The 18,092-nt window shown below is 39.2% G+C and overlaps 1 protein-coding gene across 3 annotated transcripts in view; it reads right to left on the reverse strand.

Moving 5' to 3' along the window:
• The window catches only part of negr1 (neuronal growth regulator 1), a 264,347-nt gene extending 246,687 nt beyond the window's left edge, over positions 1-17,660 (reverse strand). Inside the window, exon 1 of one of the 3 annotated variants that reach the window (XM_049479098.1) lies at positions 17,212-17,654. In XM_049479098.1, coding sequence (XP_049335055.1) covers positions 17,212-17,381 — 170 coding nt within the window. In that variant the 5' untranslated portion in view covers positions 17,382-17,654. Of the gene's footprint in view, positions 1-17,211 lie in introns of all 3 variants that reach the window. The other 2 variants (XM_015605766.3, XM_007249079.4) reach the window with 2 other exon arrangements.
• Positions 17,661-18,092: the final 432 nt, after the last annotated feature.

The raw sequence follows: 18,092 nt of genomic DNA on the forward strand, positions 1-18,092 counted from the left end.
ATTGTCTAGCCCAAATTCATAGGAGACTTTAGGTCAGTAAACTGGCCTATTATGTTCTATCGCTGCTTTTATTTTTCACAGGTTGCAGAATTGCAGGTTTGCAGCTAATGAGGCGACACTTAAGCGCGGCGGAAGCCTCTAGTCAAAACAAAAAGAGCTCCTCCTGGAGAAGAGAAGTCCAAGCCAAAACGAAAAGCATGTTCAAATATTTAAAGCTGTGGAAAGTTTCTGAGCTGGATACAGTTGTAACCGGAGGGTGTCTCGACATTTTAAGCAGCGTGATTTTACTAAAGTGAACAGAGCTTCGGCTGTGTATGACTACACACACCTGAAACGTGGCCAATGAAAAGATGGACGAAGGTTTGCGTATCATTCTATTGTAAAATGCATAATTAATTACCTGCCTGAAGGCTTTATCAGTCTTTATCAGAGTGTTCTTATCCGAGCACATCACTTGGGATCTCATCCAAGTTGTTTTCCACACTAAGGGCTGAAATTGCTCTCTTGAATGCTGACTGCTGCTGCAGCATGCTCGGTGTTACACACTCAGGGAGCATGAAAACATATTCCCACAAAGGCCTGAAACTTTAACTACAGCGCCACTTTAATAAGACCAGGCCAGAATCTCCCTGTGCTTTCAAATGTATCTTTATTCACCCAGGAATATTAGCAGCTGTGCAGATAACTGATCCGTTAAACAAGAGCTCTTTACGGAAAGTGCTGGAGAACTGCATGCAGCACTGCACAGGTTGCCATTTCCCCTTCTCTCCTACACCGCCCGCATTTGTTTTGATCAGCGCCGTCTCCAAATCAGATTAAGCCTCGGCAGTCAAGTCACAAACACGAAAAATAAGAAAAATAAAACCCTGCAATATTCCATATGCATTTTTATTAAATTGAGGCACTATCAATCACCATGCCCATGAACTGCCCTGAGGGAAGATCACAATACATCTCATAATGTATTCTCACCCACAGCAGCACTACCGGCTGAGAAAGCACCCTTTAAAAGGAGACCGATTTAAAAGGAATATGAGAAAGTCTGCACATACACAATACAAAAAAGGTTGCAAAAAGGTTCCAGTATTGGGTCAAAATGTGTTTTGTATACAGCAATGTGTGGTATAAATGGGTGATAATGAATAAATTAACAATTTGTCTAGCATTCTATATCTTGCAGTGATGACCTCTGCCTTGCTTTGGTGAACAATGTGATGCAGTTGTGGAGAAAACAAACAACTGCGAATACTGAATGGAGGCTTCGCTCATCGTGTCATGCAGATTGCAGCTCAAAATAAATAAATAAATAACCTTGTTAGACCAGCCAAATTCATCCTGATATTGTATCATCACGATTTTCTGGTACAGCAGAGGCTTTGAACAGCACTCCCACACTTAACTCACTGTCAGTGTGTAGTCATTTCCTCCAGCCTTCCTTCTAAGGTAAACAGTTTTTTCTTGTGTAATGGCCTTAGTGGTAGGCTGCAAGAGGAATTTATCTTTTTCTGTTTTGTGACATACATCAGTGTTTAATCTTGCAATGACACCAATTAATAATTATAGTTAATCAATTATTTTTTTATTTATCTGAAATACATTGTTTGATCAATCAAAAATTATGATTTATCAAAAAAATAATACACAAAGTAATAATTTGCTGGCTTTTTTTTTTTGTATTTTAGCCTAACATGATGTTTCTAACAGCCAAAAATAAAATTAGCAACTAGACAAAGCACCCATGCAGTAAACAAACACTAAAAAATTATTTAGTGCATTGTAATGTATAGTTTTACCAGCCTACCAACTTGGGATGCAAATACCTCGATCTAAACCAAACCATATTTTTTGTGCACTTATACCTGCTACTCTATATGCATAAACAAACTCAGCTGAACTCTACTTGCTCATGTGTCCAAATAATTCACAGAAACATCCGTTCCTGTCTGCTTTCCTTGCTTCTCTCTGATCTGTATCCCATTGCCTCATACACGCACGGGCAGAGATAACACATTTATGGATCCACATGATTATTAGATCAGCCAGAATCGTGAATAGGATGTTTCAGTAAAGTACTTGGACACCAGCTGCTGCCTATCAGTGGTTTGCTGCAGTAGCCTGACCGGTCCTTTTTTTGTATGTGTATGTTGAAAATGGCACTAGAAACACAATTAGTCAGCATGTAAGCTTCGTAAAGTTATGGAGTCAAAATTAGGTGCTTAGACGTTTAGCAGGTGTATTGGATGAGAAGCACTTAACAATAGGTTAACAATATGTTGCACAACATATTGTTTCAGCATTGCCATTCCAACATGTGTGATTATATATATATATATATCTCAAGAAGTTTGCTAAACATTCCACAACCAATATTCCTCAATGCACGTTAACCCTATTCATTTGATTAGCGCCACCTTGTGGAGTAATGAAGCAGTAACTTTATTAAGTCAAATCAAGAGGAAAATATAAGGGAGTTTAGAGTGCCTATGTTTTAAAGAATGTTAATATTTGACACCATGTATCAATAATGTATCACAAACGATAAGTGCATTGTGATAACAATATTTTGTCCCAGCCCTAATACACAGATAGCATTATTAACATCAGCAGACATTAGTTTACTATTTCCTACTATCTCTTACTATGTGCAATAAAACTTTGCTTAGTTCTTCTCTAGTGCTCTATTTTGTACATTACCTAAATTCACCATGTGTAGAATAATCTGTTTACCATTATTTACTATTTATTTACTATTAATTACTGTTATATTTAATAACAATCTCTGCTTACCAAGACATATGTACCTGTAATCTTTTTTTTTTTTTTAGATCTGTATTTTTTGTAGATATAATTTTTTATCTTGTATTGTTGTATATTCCTGACACTCCTGCAAATTTACGCACTGTGCGATTAATAAACGCTTATCCTATCGTAACACTTTGGATGACTGACATCTGGTAAAATCTGGTGAAAATTCCAGTATTCTTTAATAATGCAATAAACATCACAGAACAAAATATCTCAATGTCCATTTGTAGGGATGAGTGTAGATATTGGTACAAATTATGGGAAATGGCTTCATGCAAAAAATTGAAAGCTGATGGCAGATGTGAGCACTTAACTACAGATCCCATACTGCATTGGGTTAACTACTCTGAGGCGTGATTTTGGCTGTGTCTGAGATGCAAGAAATGCTGCCTTGATACCTGTTATAGACAAACTTGGAAGGCAGTCTAGTGATAAAGGTCTCTGTATGTGAATCAAAGGAGAATCATACTGTATATCCTGTCATTGCAAAGGTATGGACAGCTCACTGCTAGAAAATAATGGTTTTAGCTGTATTTAATGTTTTTTAAATTATCTGTTAGCACCCAATTTTCACCCAAAAACACTTCAATTTAGACATGACTGGGTACCTTCTTGCCTCTGAATCCTACCTATACACCCATAGTGTTGTACTCTGTTTGCAAACGTATAGTTTATTTTATAAAGGAAACAGTTCAATTTGAAGACAAAATTGAAGCTTATGAAAGGTGGTAGTTAAGATATGCAGATTTGGTGGCTGAGGTGAGAAAGTGTGGGTGGCAGGCATGTATTAGACCAGTGGAGAAAGGTGTTAGGGGAGGTGTAGTGAAGTCTGCTGTGTCTTTGCTGTTTGGATTTGAATTCAGAAGCTGTGTGCTGAGGGCATCCATGAAAGAACTGTCAGATGTAGCTGAAAGATAGAGTCAATAGTTGTGGATAAGAAGAGCTGAGGTTGGAAAGGAAAGGGCAGTGTGGGAATGACTGAATGTGCAGGGGTTTGGAATGTACTGGACTGTACTGGAATTTGGAACAGTGGAAACATGTTCATCAGGCTGCCAGATAGAGAAACATTATTCATCACTCCATAGAACAAGTCTTGGTTTGGTAAATTCCATGAGAAGATTACCTGCATGATGGCATTTTGCCATTTTGGGATAATGCTATGATGTTATATTTCTGAAGTTGGACTAGGCCTCTTACTTAGTTAGTACTAGTGAAAGAAAATATCAAGGCTTCAGCATACCAAAGTAAACCAACATTTCAAACAATTGTATATTTCTATGCTTCTAAAAAATGTTTGGGAAATGCCCTTTTCTGTTGCAGCATGGCTGTGTCCCAATGCACAAGCAAGAGCCATAAAGAAATGGTTCGGTGAGTTTGGTATAAAGGAACTGTACATACCTGCACAAAGCCTAGACCACAAACCTACTAAACACTTAGGCCCAATCCCTTTTGCCCTACCACTTACCCCTACCACTCTCTTTTGCCAGTACATGCCAAGGGGAAGGGGTGTCCCGATTCTTGTTAGGCTGAAGGGGTAGGGGGAAGGGATAGGGCTTGTTAGCCCTTAAAATTGAGATTTTTCAGACGCACACTTCAAACCGAGGGGTAAGACAATCCTTGTTAAAAGTGACGCTTAGCACTATATTACCATAGATTCATGTGTAGTTTTAATGTTTTATGGCTAAATTCTTCAAAACAAGCATTAAAAGATTGCTCGTAGTTTGTCTCAGTAGCTAGATAGCTGGCTAACTAGCTAACTTTCCTGTACCACCTTAAATGGTGCAACAGGCACAATAGGGGCTGCAGCATTTAAGGCGGAACTGAAAAATACAATAAAATAAAAGCTCATTTCAGCCCCCCTTCACAAAGGATTTAAAGAATGGACAACAATTAATAATTAATTTCTGCACCACCTGCCTCCTTTCTGAAGAAACCCTAAAGTTAACCAGCAGCTAGCTAAACTTCAGCAATCCTGATGACACATCGGGTGCTTGAAGGGTTGTCCCAATTCTTAGAGTGGAGGATTTCAGGCGTAGGGGTGAGTGGTAGGGCCAAGGGGTGAAATGGGATTGGGCCTTTATGGCCAAACCACCTGCCTAATCCTGTGTAGGTCTGCCTTGTGCAGCCAAAACTACCAGCTATTGCTACCACAGTATAATATCAAAGCACTGGAGAGAGATGATATAACATTGGTATAAAAACACAGTTTTGGAGTTCAGCAGTTTAGCAGTGCTAAAATTCAATAGTTTCAATACTTTCATTCAAATAAAGTTAGCTTCAGGTCTACATTACATGGTGCCAACATTTGAAAAGTCTATTTTCTTCTTTAAAGCGCCCACAAATCGGGGTTGGTCAATATGCATGTGAAGTAACTGAACAAAGCTCATGCCTTCAGGAATCTGCATCATGCTGCTACGTGTGAACTGTGCATCATTGACGTTTTTGCTGAATGTTATTGTGGCAGCGTCTGTCTCCGAGGACAGAAAATCCTCGCTCTCACAAAAGAGTTCGCAAAATCCATATTCACACCTACTGGTCAAACAATGCGAGACCTTGGGTACATCCACCCCTCTGCCAAGCTAGCATTACCATAGCCCATCCCGCTGCTGGCCTACTTCCACCACTAAAATACATTTTACATGCAGGAGAGAGAATGCAGGTTTAAGCTGCAGAGCTCTGGTTCTAGTGCTCAGCGGCTGTGCCCTCACCACGATCCCAATCATCCGTATGTACTTTCAATCCTCGTGTTAATCACTAGAGCCTTCACATTTCCCCCCCAATGGTGTCATTCCTGCTAGGGATTAGAAAACGCTTCGCCACATGAAAATGACACTAAAATGAGACACTGTCAAACAGAACAAATATGTTTCACACTGAAAATATTATTCTGAAAGTACATTAACTGTTCTATAATGTTCTTATTTTCCTCCAAAAGCCCTTTATTCTTCTGGCAGACAGTAAATGGGATATGAAAGGTTGTTGATTGCTGCCAGTTCTTACATAATCATTCTCTGTTCATCAAAGACTGTTTTTGAACAGTATGGTAGTGATATACAGTACCAGTCAAATGTTTGGGTACACATCTTCTCATTTTTCTTTATATGTTATTCTTTTCTACATTGCAGATTAACACTGAAGACATTAGCACTATGATGGAACACATTTGTATTTATGAAGTCAACAAGCAAAAACATGTTTTTACACTTCAGAATCTTCAAAGTAGCACCTAAAGGAGTTCCTAGAGGTGCTGAACACTTTAACTGCTTTTCCTTTATTGTGCAGTCCAACTCTCCCCAAACCACCTGGGTTGGGTTTTAATGTCAGGTTATGTTTGTGAAGTCCAAACACTTTATTTATCTACTACCAAACTGCACATGTTTTCATTCATAGTTTTTAAGAATTTAATATTAATCTACAATGTAGTAAATAATACAAATAAATAACAAATATGAGAATAAAATGAGAAAGTGTGTACAAACTTTGGACTGGTACTATACATTACACTGTACAGTACTGTACCAACTGTATGCTGATCTATATCTATATATTACTTAGAGCTGGTTATATAGTCAAACGTGCCATTATGGGCATGTTCACAACTTTAGTTTGGTCTGATCTGAATCAAAAACTTGGGGCATTTTCCATTGGTCTGATTTGTTTCCATACAGCAAAAAAAATCTAAAGCGCACTGAGATTCAATACAGTAAACCATGTGAAGAGGTTCTCTATGTTCACTGGTCAGATCTGTCTCGAACAGAAGAAGGAAATTTGATTAATATATTGGGTTACACTGCACCATTAGAGTCAATGAACTTAAACTTCCAGAAGTGTGGTAAGATCTAGGGCATATCATCTTCATATCACCACAAAAGACCTACTCCAGAGTGTGCATGGGACAACTTTTTCTCAAATGTTACTAAAGGGTTCTTAAATGTAATTAAAGACAGCAGTTCCTGCAGAAACTGTAAATGTGACTGTAGCTCGGCAGTGTTTGGACCCATCAGTCAGCTGATGTACGGTGCCCAAACGTTTGACCAAAAGCTGCTAGGTCCAACAGCTCTTCCATGCCAAAGCAATGGAGAGAAAGGATGCTATGTGTGTTTTTACCTGGGTTGTGGGATGGAATGTTGGGTCCCACATTCATTCCTATTGGACAACCGTACATCAGATTCAGGTTCATAAGGCATAAGAAAATTTGAAACTGTGTGATTAGATCTATGGCACCGACAAATGACTTTGTAGCTCAAAAAATGTAACCTCTGGAACTGTTTGAAAATTTGGCCATATACTTTTCAGTGCTTTTGTTTGGATGCTTTCTCTCCAACTATTTTGCACTTATCCAAAAGCTGTATACAAGCCAGTGTTGTGCCAATATGATGCACATTTGTATTGCTGGAACAGAGTAGATATCTTTAAAATTGCAGTCCAAGCTTACTAAGTAAAAATGGATGAAATAAGAAGAAAAAGAAGAAGATGAATTAAAGAAGAAAGCTGGTGTTCAATGGACTAGCTGATGCTCCCGGCGGATAATGCTAGCATTAAGGTATGCTGACTTAAGCAGGAGAAGGAGAATGGCATCTCAATCATTGTCACTCATGTAACTTGCGCTATGTAACTTTGGTAGAGCTGCATGAGACCACCCATGAGAACTGCATTGGTTCAAGCACTGTAATGAGCAGGCCTAAGGAGCTATTGGCTATTAAGCTGAAAAAACTATGTAAAGAAGATGTGATCTTGTGACACAGCACATATTTGCAGCTTAGTCTCCATATACATTGACTGCAACAAATGGGGAGTGAACTGTATAACTTACAAATGAGGTTAATGTATTCCATCTGTGCTCTTTACATCATTTATGACACACATAATGTACGCGAAATGTATCTATTTATAACTTCTTGTTATAGCACGCACAAGTATTTATTTTTGCCCAACAAAGCTTCAAGTTAGAGCTGGATCACCCAAGAAGACAAGTGAGCTAAAAACAAGGCTAACGAATGGAACAGCATTTAAAGCTTGTACTTCACTTAAATTTATAGCCTTTCTAAACATTAAGAGAGTAGGCTGAGCACTGGTGATTCATTAGTGTGAACAGGCGATGACAATATAAGCTTAACACATGAAAGCTTTCCTGTCACAAGCTGTTCTGTAGCCACATTTTGGCAGAGAAAGTCTACAAAGAGATCTACCTTCAGACAATCGCTGTCACAGTGGGGTTTGCTTTGTAAACAGACGTGGGATAAGATTAGGTTCCTCCCTGTATGCACGGTTATTAATTAAACGACAGACACATTGTTTCTTTCTCTCGCATTATTATATAAAGGAAGGCAGTTTAGGTTTTGTCTATGGAAATCTTCTATGCAGGTATAGCAATTGAAGAAAAAACCAACACGCAGATCAATACAGCAAGCAATTAGAAATATCTGTCTACCTGATTAAGCTTTAGAATTAAGATTAAACTCTAAGCAAACCTTTGTTGTGTTTTTATGGTGACTGCAGCACCTTTCAAAGAGGATGACAGGGTCACTTATGTGCAGCATTCCTCAGTGCTGTTCTTGGTCATTTGTACATACAGTTCTAAGAAAAATATATATATTTTTTTTGCTTACTATACCACAGTTAGTTCCGACCCTGGTTTGATTGGCTAAGAGGCATTTTATGAGTGCCATTATCAGCCGGTAATTCACTGTAACCGAAGCTCTCCATGTATTACTCTGCCACACACAGGTAACCTAGCACCAATGCAGCACTTACCATCCAAATAGCGGAGCTACAAACAGAGCAGCAATGGAACTATTTTAACTGCTATAATGTGTAATATTGGCACTGCTGTGCTGGTCTATGGCACGGGGCCACAGACCGCAGCACAGCAGTGCCAATATTACACGTTATAGCACTCCCTCACATGTATTATTGCTTAACAGTTAGTTCCAACCCTGCAATGTGTTTGTCTGAGAGGCGTTCTATGCGTGCCATTATCAGCGGGTAACGCCCTGTAATCGAAGCTCATTGACACCAGAGGCAGAGCCAGACCCACTTTCTCATTTGGTATACCCGACTTGCCTTGCTTGAGTTGGAATTACTAACATTATTACCAAATCCAGCACATTAAACTATTCTAAAGCTAACTGGCCTAACTGGCTAACAACTAATAAAATCACATTGGCACTTTCACACTAACATCCGACTTAACAAATAAAAAATAAAAGTTAAGTAGCTAGTTTCTGATCTCAACTACAACTCAGCTATTCAACATAATGAACAGAAAGGTCCTGCAGACAACGATTTGTTGTATCCAATCCGGTCAGTCAGGATTGTGCGTACAGTATAGCTAAATAACTATAAAAAAATATTTCTGGGAGGCAAAGAAAATGTGTCAATATTAAAACCATTGAAAATTAACTGTTGGCTGTTTATTGTTATTGTTATTAAAACATATGGGGATAGGCAGAGCCATACATACTATAACCAGCCAGCAGAGGCGCTAGAAATGTGGTAGCTTCACTTTTGACAGATGTAGCGCTGATTAAACCTTTTCTAACAATTAAATGCAATATGAATGATTCACTATAATTCACTACAGAATCTATCTTCATGTAAGGCCTACAAGTGTAATTCAAAGCTTTGTCATTACAAATATACTGAATTTCTTGGAAATTTTACACTACTTTCTGGAAATGGTGGTACTGTTATGTGATAACGTGTGATATACATGTAAGGATCTTTTTTTTTTTTCGAAGGTAGAATTTTAGAAAAGAAATGCTTTTTGAGAAATAACCTGCAGTCAAAATATCACAGATACTGCAATCACATAGAACACAAGATAATTCTACTGTGGATTGGAACTGCATGATGTCTTGGAGTCTCCAGTGATTCCCACTGTATACACAGCAGAGGGTTTATTCTCCCACTTTCATTATTTAAGCATCAGCTTTGTTTTTTTTTTCAATGCAATGCAAGGTTTGATTTGCAATGCAATCTGGGGTATACTAGATGTGTAAAGGCACACATCGGTACCCTACATTTTGAGGGGCACTGAGGGATTTCATTGGGGATGAATGTTCCAGTGCCCTAGAAACATTTCCAAGCCCATTTCAAAGTCATGCCTTTAGCCCCATCCATCTTGCCATTTCCCATCACAAAAGTACCACTTTCACAACCTGCACCCCCTTCATACATTTGTTTAGGTGCTTTTTAATTAATGTAACATGCACATATAAACAAGGAAATCTTCTAATATTCCTGAAACAACAGACAGGTGGGCAAAGCAAGGATCCCGGCTGTCTCAAATCTTTTGCTGCCAAGACCCTCTTTTCATTTCTGGAACTGAAACACAAAAAGCATGTCAGCTAGAGTACAGAAAGGAAGTCTACTGTAGGGGAACACCTTGGAAAACTAGAGATTTCTGCTATTTTAATTCGGAGACACGCCCAAGTATTACTAGGGATGAACTGATCTGGGAATTTTGATACAATGCCAATATGAGATTCTGTTTTTACCTTGTCTCTTTATGTGCCTGGTACATGGATTTAAAACGATTCCAGCCACATGCATTTACACTTATCAACTTAACACAGATCAATGTGTCATTTTTATTCAAAGCATTCAGCATCACTTAAGCTTGGTATCGGTCTTCTACCTCTTCATAAACTGATGAAAGATACAATCTGAAAGATACAATCTGTACAGAGCTAGTAACATTAACTGTTGACTGACTGAGTTTTCCTGTGTCAATTTCCCTCACATATTACTACTAAGGTACATTTATGATTAGAACAGTACTGCTGAGAAACTAATATCATTAGAATAGCATTGCTGAAGTAAAACAATTATTAGAATAGCACTGCTGATGTAAATCTATTCATAGGACAGCAGTGCTGAGGTACATTTATAACTAAACTTGTAATGCTGAGGTAAATGTGAGACTGAAGAACTGTTAAGGTAAACTTATGATTAGAACAGCTATTTTTGATGCTTGTTCCTGTTACTGCCAATAATATGTACAAAATGCATAAAATATACACTTTTATGTACTCTTATATTATACTTATATACACAATATTAATTAATGTATTTATTTAACACACAAAACACATAAAATAAAGTAATATACTTTTTAAAAACTATAAAATTAAAAAGGCTATACAAGTATTAGTACAAATGATATTTATACATGCCGTACACTTCCCTGCACTAACTCTAATAACACAGCATTAATCATGCTCCCTCTGTGTTGGTCAGTGTTATAGAAGTGCTAAGTATATTCACAATATGCTCAGAAAAGCATAGTGTCATGTAATTAATTAAAATAATAATAAATACTGTAAATATGGCTCGGGTTGACTGGAGAAAATGGGACTGTAGAAAAGCATCACAGAGAAATGTAGCACACGTTACAGTAAATCCTAATGCAATACAACAAAGAAATAATATTAATATAATAAAGAAAATAGTAATATTACTTGTTTTTCCAGAATACATTATGGTATCAAATATCAGTTTGACACATTTGCCAAAACTAATCGGCTGCTGCTGAAATTTTTTTTTAACATTTAACTGCAGGCATTGATATGACTGTGATATCTCTATTCACCTCTAATAATTACATTCAATTGATCACTACAGGCACAACTGCAGGAACTGTGACTGATTGTAAGTCTACTGTGAAACTGAATCTCTTTAATACAGAACAAGAAAAAGGTTCAATATTTTGAGCCTACTGTGTATTTTTTCATTTTAATCACCATAATTATACTCACTTACATTGATTGGTAAGACTGCATTTACTAATTTTATAAAACAACTTGCTCCTTTTGAATAATAAATGTATTACAGCTCTCCACAGTATTACAGAAAAGAATAACAACCTGCTACATGCATACCAGATCCACCTCTGCCAACCTACTTTTACTTTTTACTGCTCTTTAAAACCCCATTGGGAAGAGATTTGTTTTACACAATGAGACAGAGTAATCTCCATTAAAATATGACTGGTTTGCAATCTCGGATTATATGACTGAGATGGGAGTGGCTACTTGATTTACACACTGCGGTCACCTGTAAACATGATTATAATCAACACTTTAACACAGAAATAATGTTTTTCTGTTGTTAAAATAAATAGCACAGGCTATAGGCTACACTAAACAATAAACAACTAAATATGCCAGGGTGTTGTGCTACATATTCCACAGAATATGACAAGAAATAGGAATAAACACCTAAACATAAATTTAATAGTATGACTGGTGGTTATTTTTACAACGTCATACTGATGGAAATAGGCACCTGAAATCTTTACTGACATAAACTACTATTACCTACTGCCATGTCCATAAAGATTTGCGACACCTTTTACCTTCTGTAAAACAATAAATAAAAAGTATTAAAAAAGTATAAAAATCATTTGCAAATTTACACATTTAAATATTCTTTCAAATACTACAAAGAGGATTATGTGGCTTTTCTCAAGTACGGAGGCGCTCAAGGAGACATTTAATTTCTAAATTTCTAAATTGCACAGATACCTCAGGTCACCAGATATGTGGCAAACTTCAGGTGTTAAATGACATTTAATAGTATAAATCAAGAGGCCAATCCAATCACAGTCATATTTACAAACATTTCTTATCCTGTGTGAATTGTTTGCATCACATATTTTAAATACATTCTAAATGTAGTAAAGTTACATTACTAAACCTACCCAGGTACATCTAATGCTGTCCGAATACAGCTACCTTTTGCCAGGTACCAATCAAACTCATACATTGAAAATTAAATCACTATGAATCAGTCTTAATCTGAAAGTTCTTATTGTATGCTTACTAAATTAAATTAACAGCTAGCAAAACCATTGTTCTTTAAAACAAATACTTATCTCATTTTAGCATAACTATTTACACACACACACATCAATTAATCAGCAATGACAGAGCGACAGGTGGCATAAGGTGAGAGGAGGAGTCACCACCCACATTCAGATGAAGTGTCGAAGTGGGCCCAGTGTGAGCCACAGGCCAAAGTGCATCACACCCTCGGAGACCACCTCCTGATATCAGCTGGGCAAGTGGGACGGTCGTGACTGGCCTGTTGACGGCATGCATCACACCCACACTCATTCACTCCTCTGACGGCCAATATGCACACTTCTGAATGCAAAAATGCATTGCCCTTTCTGACGACAGCATTTTCAAAATGCCACGCTGGCCTATGTGTGAATGGGTTACATTTTTCAGGAAGGGCCCCCACCCCAAAGCACGGAGGCATGGCTGAGAATTGATATGTAGCTCAGGTCTACAAAGCATGACCTATGGTACAGGTGTGATTCTTCCACTAATTAAGCAAATAACATTCAGGAATAGGGCCATAAGAATGCTGCTCAGGTCTGGTGCTCTTTCTCATTATGGCCAGCGTGACTGCAGGAGAGGACCTTCGTGACCATGAAAGACAAAGGATATTTGGGAGCTTGAGTAACTCAGCCTGCCCTTTCACAAGGAATACTCAGGAGTCTGTATAAATGGAGACACTTTCAGAGAAGAGCAATAGTGGATGGGCAGACTGCAGTCCTCCTGCCTGATACAGAAAGCGAAACTAATTTAGAATAACAAAAAACAGACTGGTAGAGTGGTTGCACAGCTGAATTGGATCCCACTTCTTTGCAGTTGCTACATGGTTGATAAAGTATCCAAGGTGGTTGAAAAAAAATGCTTTCCCTGAGCTACCACACCCTGCCAGTCCAGGGGATTGAACCAATGACCTAGTAGCAATGCCTAGTGACGCTGGACGAAGCAGGTGGCCGGCACATTAACAAAGCAATAAATGCATTAGTGTCTGAGCCCAGAGGCAGACATGATGCTAATGTTGCTGTTCTTGATATGATTTACGCATATATACGGCAGAACAAGCTTGCCCAAATAGTTCACTGTAACTGCAGGGCTGTTTGAGGTGGAATGGCTTACTTCCATTCCATTAGCAAGAAAGCAGAAGGCCTCTAAAAGCTTCTTTTTTGGAACAAGACAGCTGAGCTTGACAAACACATTCATAAGAGTTCTATCTTCACATTGCTTCCCCTCACGATAATATTTTAAGCAAAGATACAAAATACACATGAAACAACACAACATTAGCCTAACTAATGATAACCTGTCAGGCAAGCTTTGTGGAAAAAACAAGCCAGTCAGTTTGTCAGTCACTCAGGCAGTAAGTAACCGAAATTACCACTTGACCGAGTGATCCCACAAAATAATACCAGGCACTGGCATCAGCAGCATCCATAATACACTGCAAATCCCACAGTTTAGTGCCCTGATGACATTGGGACACATTGTTTAGAACATACTCGGGTAGAAAGTTACTACTGCAAGAACATAGGCAGCTGTTTACTCTTGATGAAGTAGGAATTATGTCAGATTAGCGTACACTTAAGCAAAATTATGAACTATATAGAATTATGTGTGGACACTGCTCTAGGATACTGTTAAATCCAGGAATACATTAGCCTTATGATTGGTGGGGTCAAAGCCTACACAAGCATTACCTAACGGCCGCCCAATTAACATAGGAGGTGGGAAAAATTCTGCTGAAGTACATGTAGACATTCGTCATATGGCCTACTTTGCATATGCATATTTTGTGCCCACAAGCTTAATATTAACCTAATTAGAAAGCAATCAAAAATGTAGATTCCCTAGAGCTTTAAGCTCTGGTTCTGAAAACTAAGTCATAGTAGTATTAATGCCACCAGGCCTTTTATTCACTATAAGGACAAAAGTATTGAGACATCTGCTAATTAATTTTATCCTGACATTAATAGTATAAAAAGAGATTTTATCCAGTTTTTTGGGGGGTAACTGTCCCCATCTCAAGCTAAAAGTAATGGATGGAGGACCATCATTCCAGAGAACACAGTTCACAGTTAGAGTCAAGCATTTAGACTTAGTGGTCTCCTGCAAGCATGCGGAGTTGTTTAACAAGGTTACAATGTCTGGAAATACATTTTAAAAAATATGGTGGCAACCCATCTTTCCAATACAGTGTTTTGTTATTTCTCCACTCCAACCCCCACTCAGCATCACACAATGCCACCAGTGATGGGAGGGTGAAGGCCAGCATAGCCTTGAAGTCCAACTGCTTTTAACGCAACATCAATGAATACCTGTTACAGTTCAGTTACATCAGCCTACAGCCACCCACACTGGCTAGCACTGAGTGGTAGGGAAGAGCGAGGGCCATCCAACCCACCCAAAGAGAGCAAGGCCAACTGCGCTCTATGTGACCCTCTGTCAAGGATGGCTGTTGCATCACGGGGGTTGGGGGTGGGGTCAATCAAGTCATCTCCCAATGATAGAGACCATGTGTTTTTATTATATTTGTATAAATGCACAAATCTGAAAAAATAAGCAAACCCTTATTGTTTATGAATGTGAGGGAAATATTATTTTTGCAACAATTCCACTTATAATTTGAAATAACAAATTGTCTCAATCTCTACAAAAGCTATTCGATAAAATAAACAGAACCATGGAAGGTTTGAAACCACCCTATTTTTGCTAATATTTATTCTTTTTTTATTTACACATTTGTTCATTCAGTATAAACACAGCATCAACACACATCTCACATTTTGTACTACGACCGTGCAAATTGGAATCAAGCCCTGTAGAGTGAGAGCAGCTTTCAGACACGGGTCAGTCAACTAGCAAGTCAAATAACCACAGAGGCGTGAGGACGACTCACTGCCATCAATCAAGCACAGGAGATTTCACAGGAAATGCATCATATCAAATTCACTATGCTCTGTTATTCCCATAATTTCTGCTACATTTGCGTGAATATAGAAAGGATATGGAAAATCTGTTAAGATAATCATGTAGCCACAGAAACCTTATTTTTAAGAGAAATGCAACCTTTGATTTTTGCACTGAAGACATTAAAATTATCTCGCTTTATAAGCAGCAGAGAAGATGGTGCCCTGTGCCTATAGAAGACTCACTTTTGGGTGTGGGCATTCTGAGGAACTGTGTCTATGAGTAAGAAATAATTAGCTAATCAAATTCATATAGCATATAGCAGGTAGCTAGCATATCCTCAAACAAGCCTGTTCTGTTTGGTCCTTATTTAGCTAGCTAACTAAGAGAACTACTTAGGGCAGGAGTGAGGAAGGCAAAGTTGTAATATAGTAAAGAAAAAAAAATGATTTAGGCACACACATCCATTTCCCCCCTGTATATGACTGGAAACAGAAGGTGTTTTGTTGTCTTGGGGGAATTTCAGGCTATTTTACACAAACGAGAGAGAGAGAGACGCACACAAACACACAACCCTGCTCTCTCTCTATTTTCTGTATCATTTAAGAGAACTGGACCCTTCAGAGCTTCAGAGTGGTGGAGCTTCAGTGAGCAGAGTTTCAGTTTTATTACAGGATACTTAATTAGACCCCTTATCGCCCTATCGTGATAGTGGTGGTGGTGTGTGCTGAGAGTGAAATAGGCTGATTTTCTGATGCCTGCAGGCAGCTTTCATACAGCCTAATCCCCGCTAAGAAATAAAGCTTTAAGGGTTAATATTCAATTACATCCCCTGTCTCCTGGGCTCATCTGCTCTGGGCTTTTTTACAAGAGCAGCTCGCTTTTCAGGCAGTTCAGTGGGGATCATGAATGACTTCATTGTAGCCGGACTGGACAAACATTCCCTCTCTTGGCGGGGTTTACAAAAAACCCTCTCTCAGCCTCGTTACACAAGCACTGAAACTCTCAACTCAACTCTGGATGGGAAATAATTAGGATTTCGTTGTTTTAAAATGGGAAAAATTCACACTAATCTCGGAGATAGCTAGCTAGAGTAAACTAGTTAACGCTAGCTAGCTTGTTGGTTGACTAATGTTAGTTAGTTAGCTAAGCTAGTTAGCTAACGCTAACTACCATCAAAACATCAAGGCACCCACCAAGCTCTAAGCAAGGCAGCTGAGTGGTGGAGTGTGGAGAGTCGTAGCATGGATAACTAACTATATAAGGCACTTTATAAAGCACGTTCAGGCTACCTAGCTAGGTAGGTAGGTAACATCCAGGTAGGTTAAGCGAGTGGCTAGCTAGGTTAATAGGTCCACCGTTACGGGCTGTTGGCTGTTTGTAGCTATGTATGATGACCCAGTTATTTAGCTAGCTAACCTAGCACTGATGGACGGAGAGCACCAGCCAGCCAACAAACAAACGCTCCTCTCCTTCTTCGCATCCTGATGCTGCTGCAGCTGCTTCTTCTGCACAGTCTGTCTCTCTGTCTGTATGTCTGTTCCCAAGCGCCCACCCTGAGCTGAAGGCACCATCCACCAAGTTCAGCCAGTTTCTAGTAAGTAAACATTTAGTTAAGTAAGTTGGTTACAGATAGTTAGCTCGTGCCACTTTCTCCTACCTCAAAAGTGCCGTGTCCCCTTGTCTGCTGACCACGTTCTCAGTCGAAGCATAGTCCACAGTTTGGCCAGCGGGCAAGCACGAAGGCAAAAAGCAGCAGAGACTGAGAATGATCGCTGTGAGCCACTGACCGGAGACACACGCATCCTGCACCGCACTCATAATGTCCATCACCGCCGGCTCGAGGCTTATTCGCGCCGTTATTTAAAAAGCAAAATAAAAAATAAACAAACGGAAAAAAGAAGCGTGAGTTTAATAAGAAATAGGTGAACTCCGCTCTTCCCTTCGTATAAACCCGTCTGAACGGCGGCGCTCCGCGTACTTTCCCAGGTTTGTTTTGGTCTGAGAGAGTGTGAGCGCGGGGAAGGCTGGGGCTCTGCTCTCCAGCGGCTCTCACACCATCTAGTGAGGAAATGAAGAATGGGAGCAGATCAGGCAGCGCGCGCACTCACCAACACACTCACACACTCTTACACACACACATCCCCCTCACCCCCCGGGCTCTGATCCTGTTGCCAGGCGGCCGTTTCCCAGGCAACCTGCTCCCTGTAGCTCGCGATGGAGCGCTTAACCCTTTGAGGAGCGGAGCGCGTGAACACTGCCGACTCCTGCCGCGCGCCCTGTTAATAAAAGCACTTATCCAGCTATATACATATAGTAACTATTGCTCATACATACTGTATTACTGCGCATGCACACTGAGATGTAGCTCCATAAGCAAGAAGGCTAGCTAGCTGTAGCTATCCAACTTATTCTCTCATGCCCATCTTCAAGAGTTCACTTCCTCTGCATTTGGGTTAATATATCCAGTCAGTTCTTTGTAAATGCAGCCTAAAGTAGGTAATGCAATGAACACCAAATATACATAGCTAGTTAACTAGC

This window comes from Astyanax mexicanus, chromosome 5, assembly GCF_023375975.1.
Source record: "Astyanax mexicanus isolate ESR-SI-001 chromosome 5, AstMex3_surface, whole genome shotgun sequence".
NCBI classification, from domain to species: Eukaryota; Metazoa; Chordata; class Actinopteri; order Characiformes; family Acestrorhamphidae; genus Astyanax; species Astyanax mexicanus.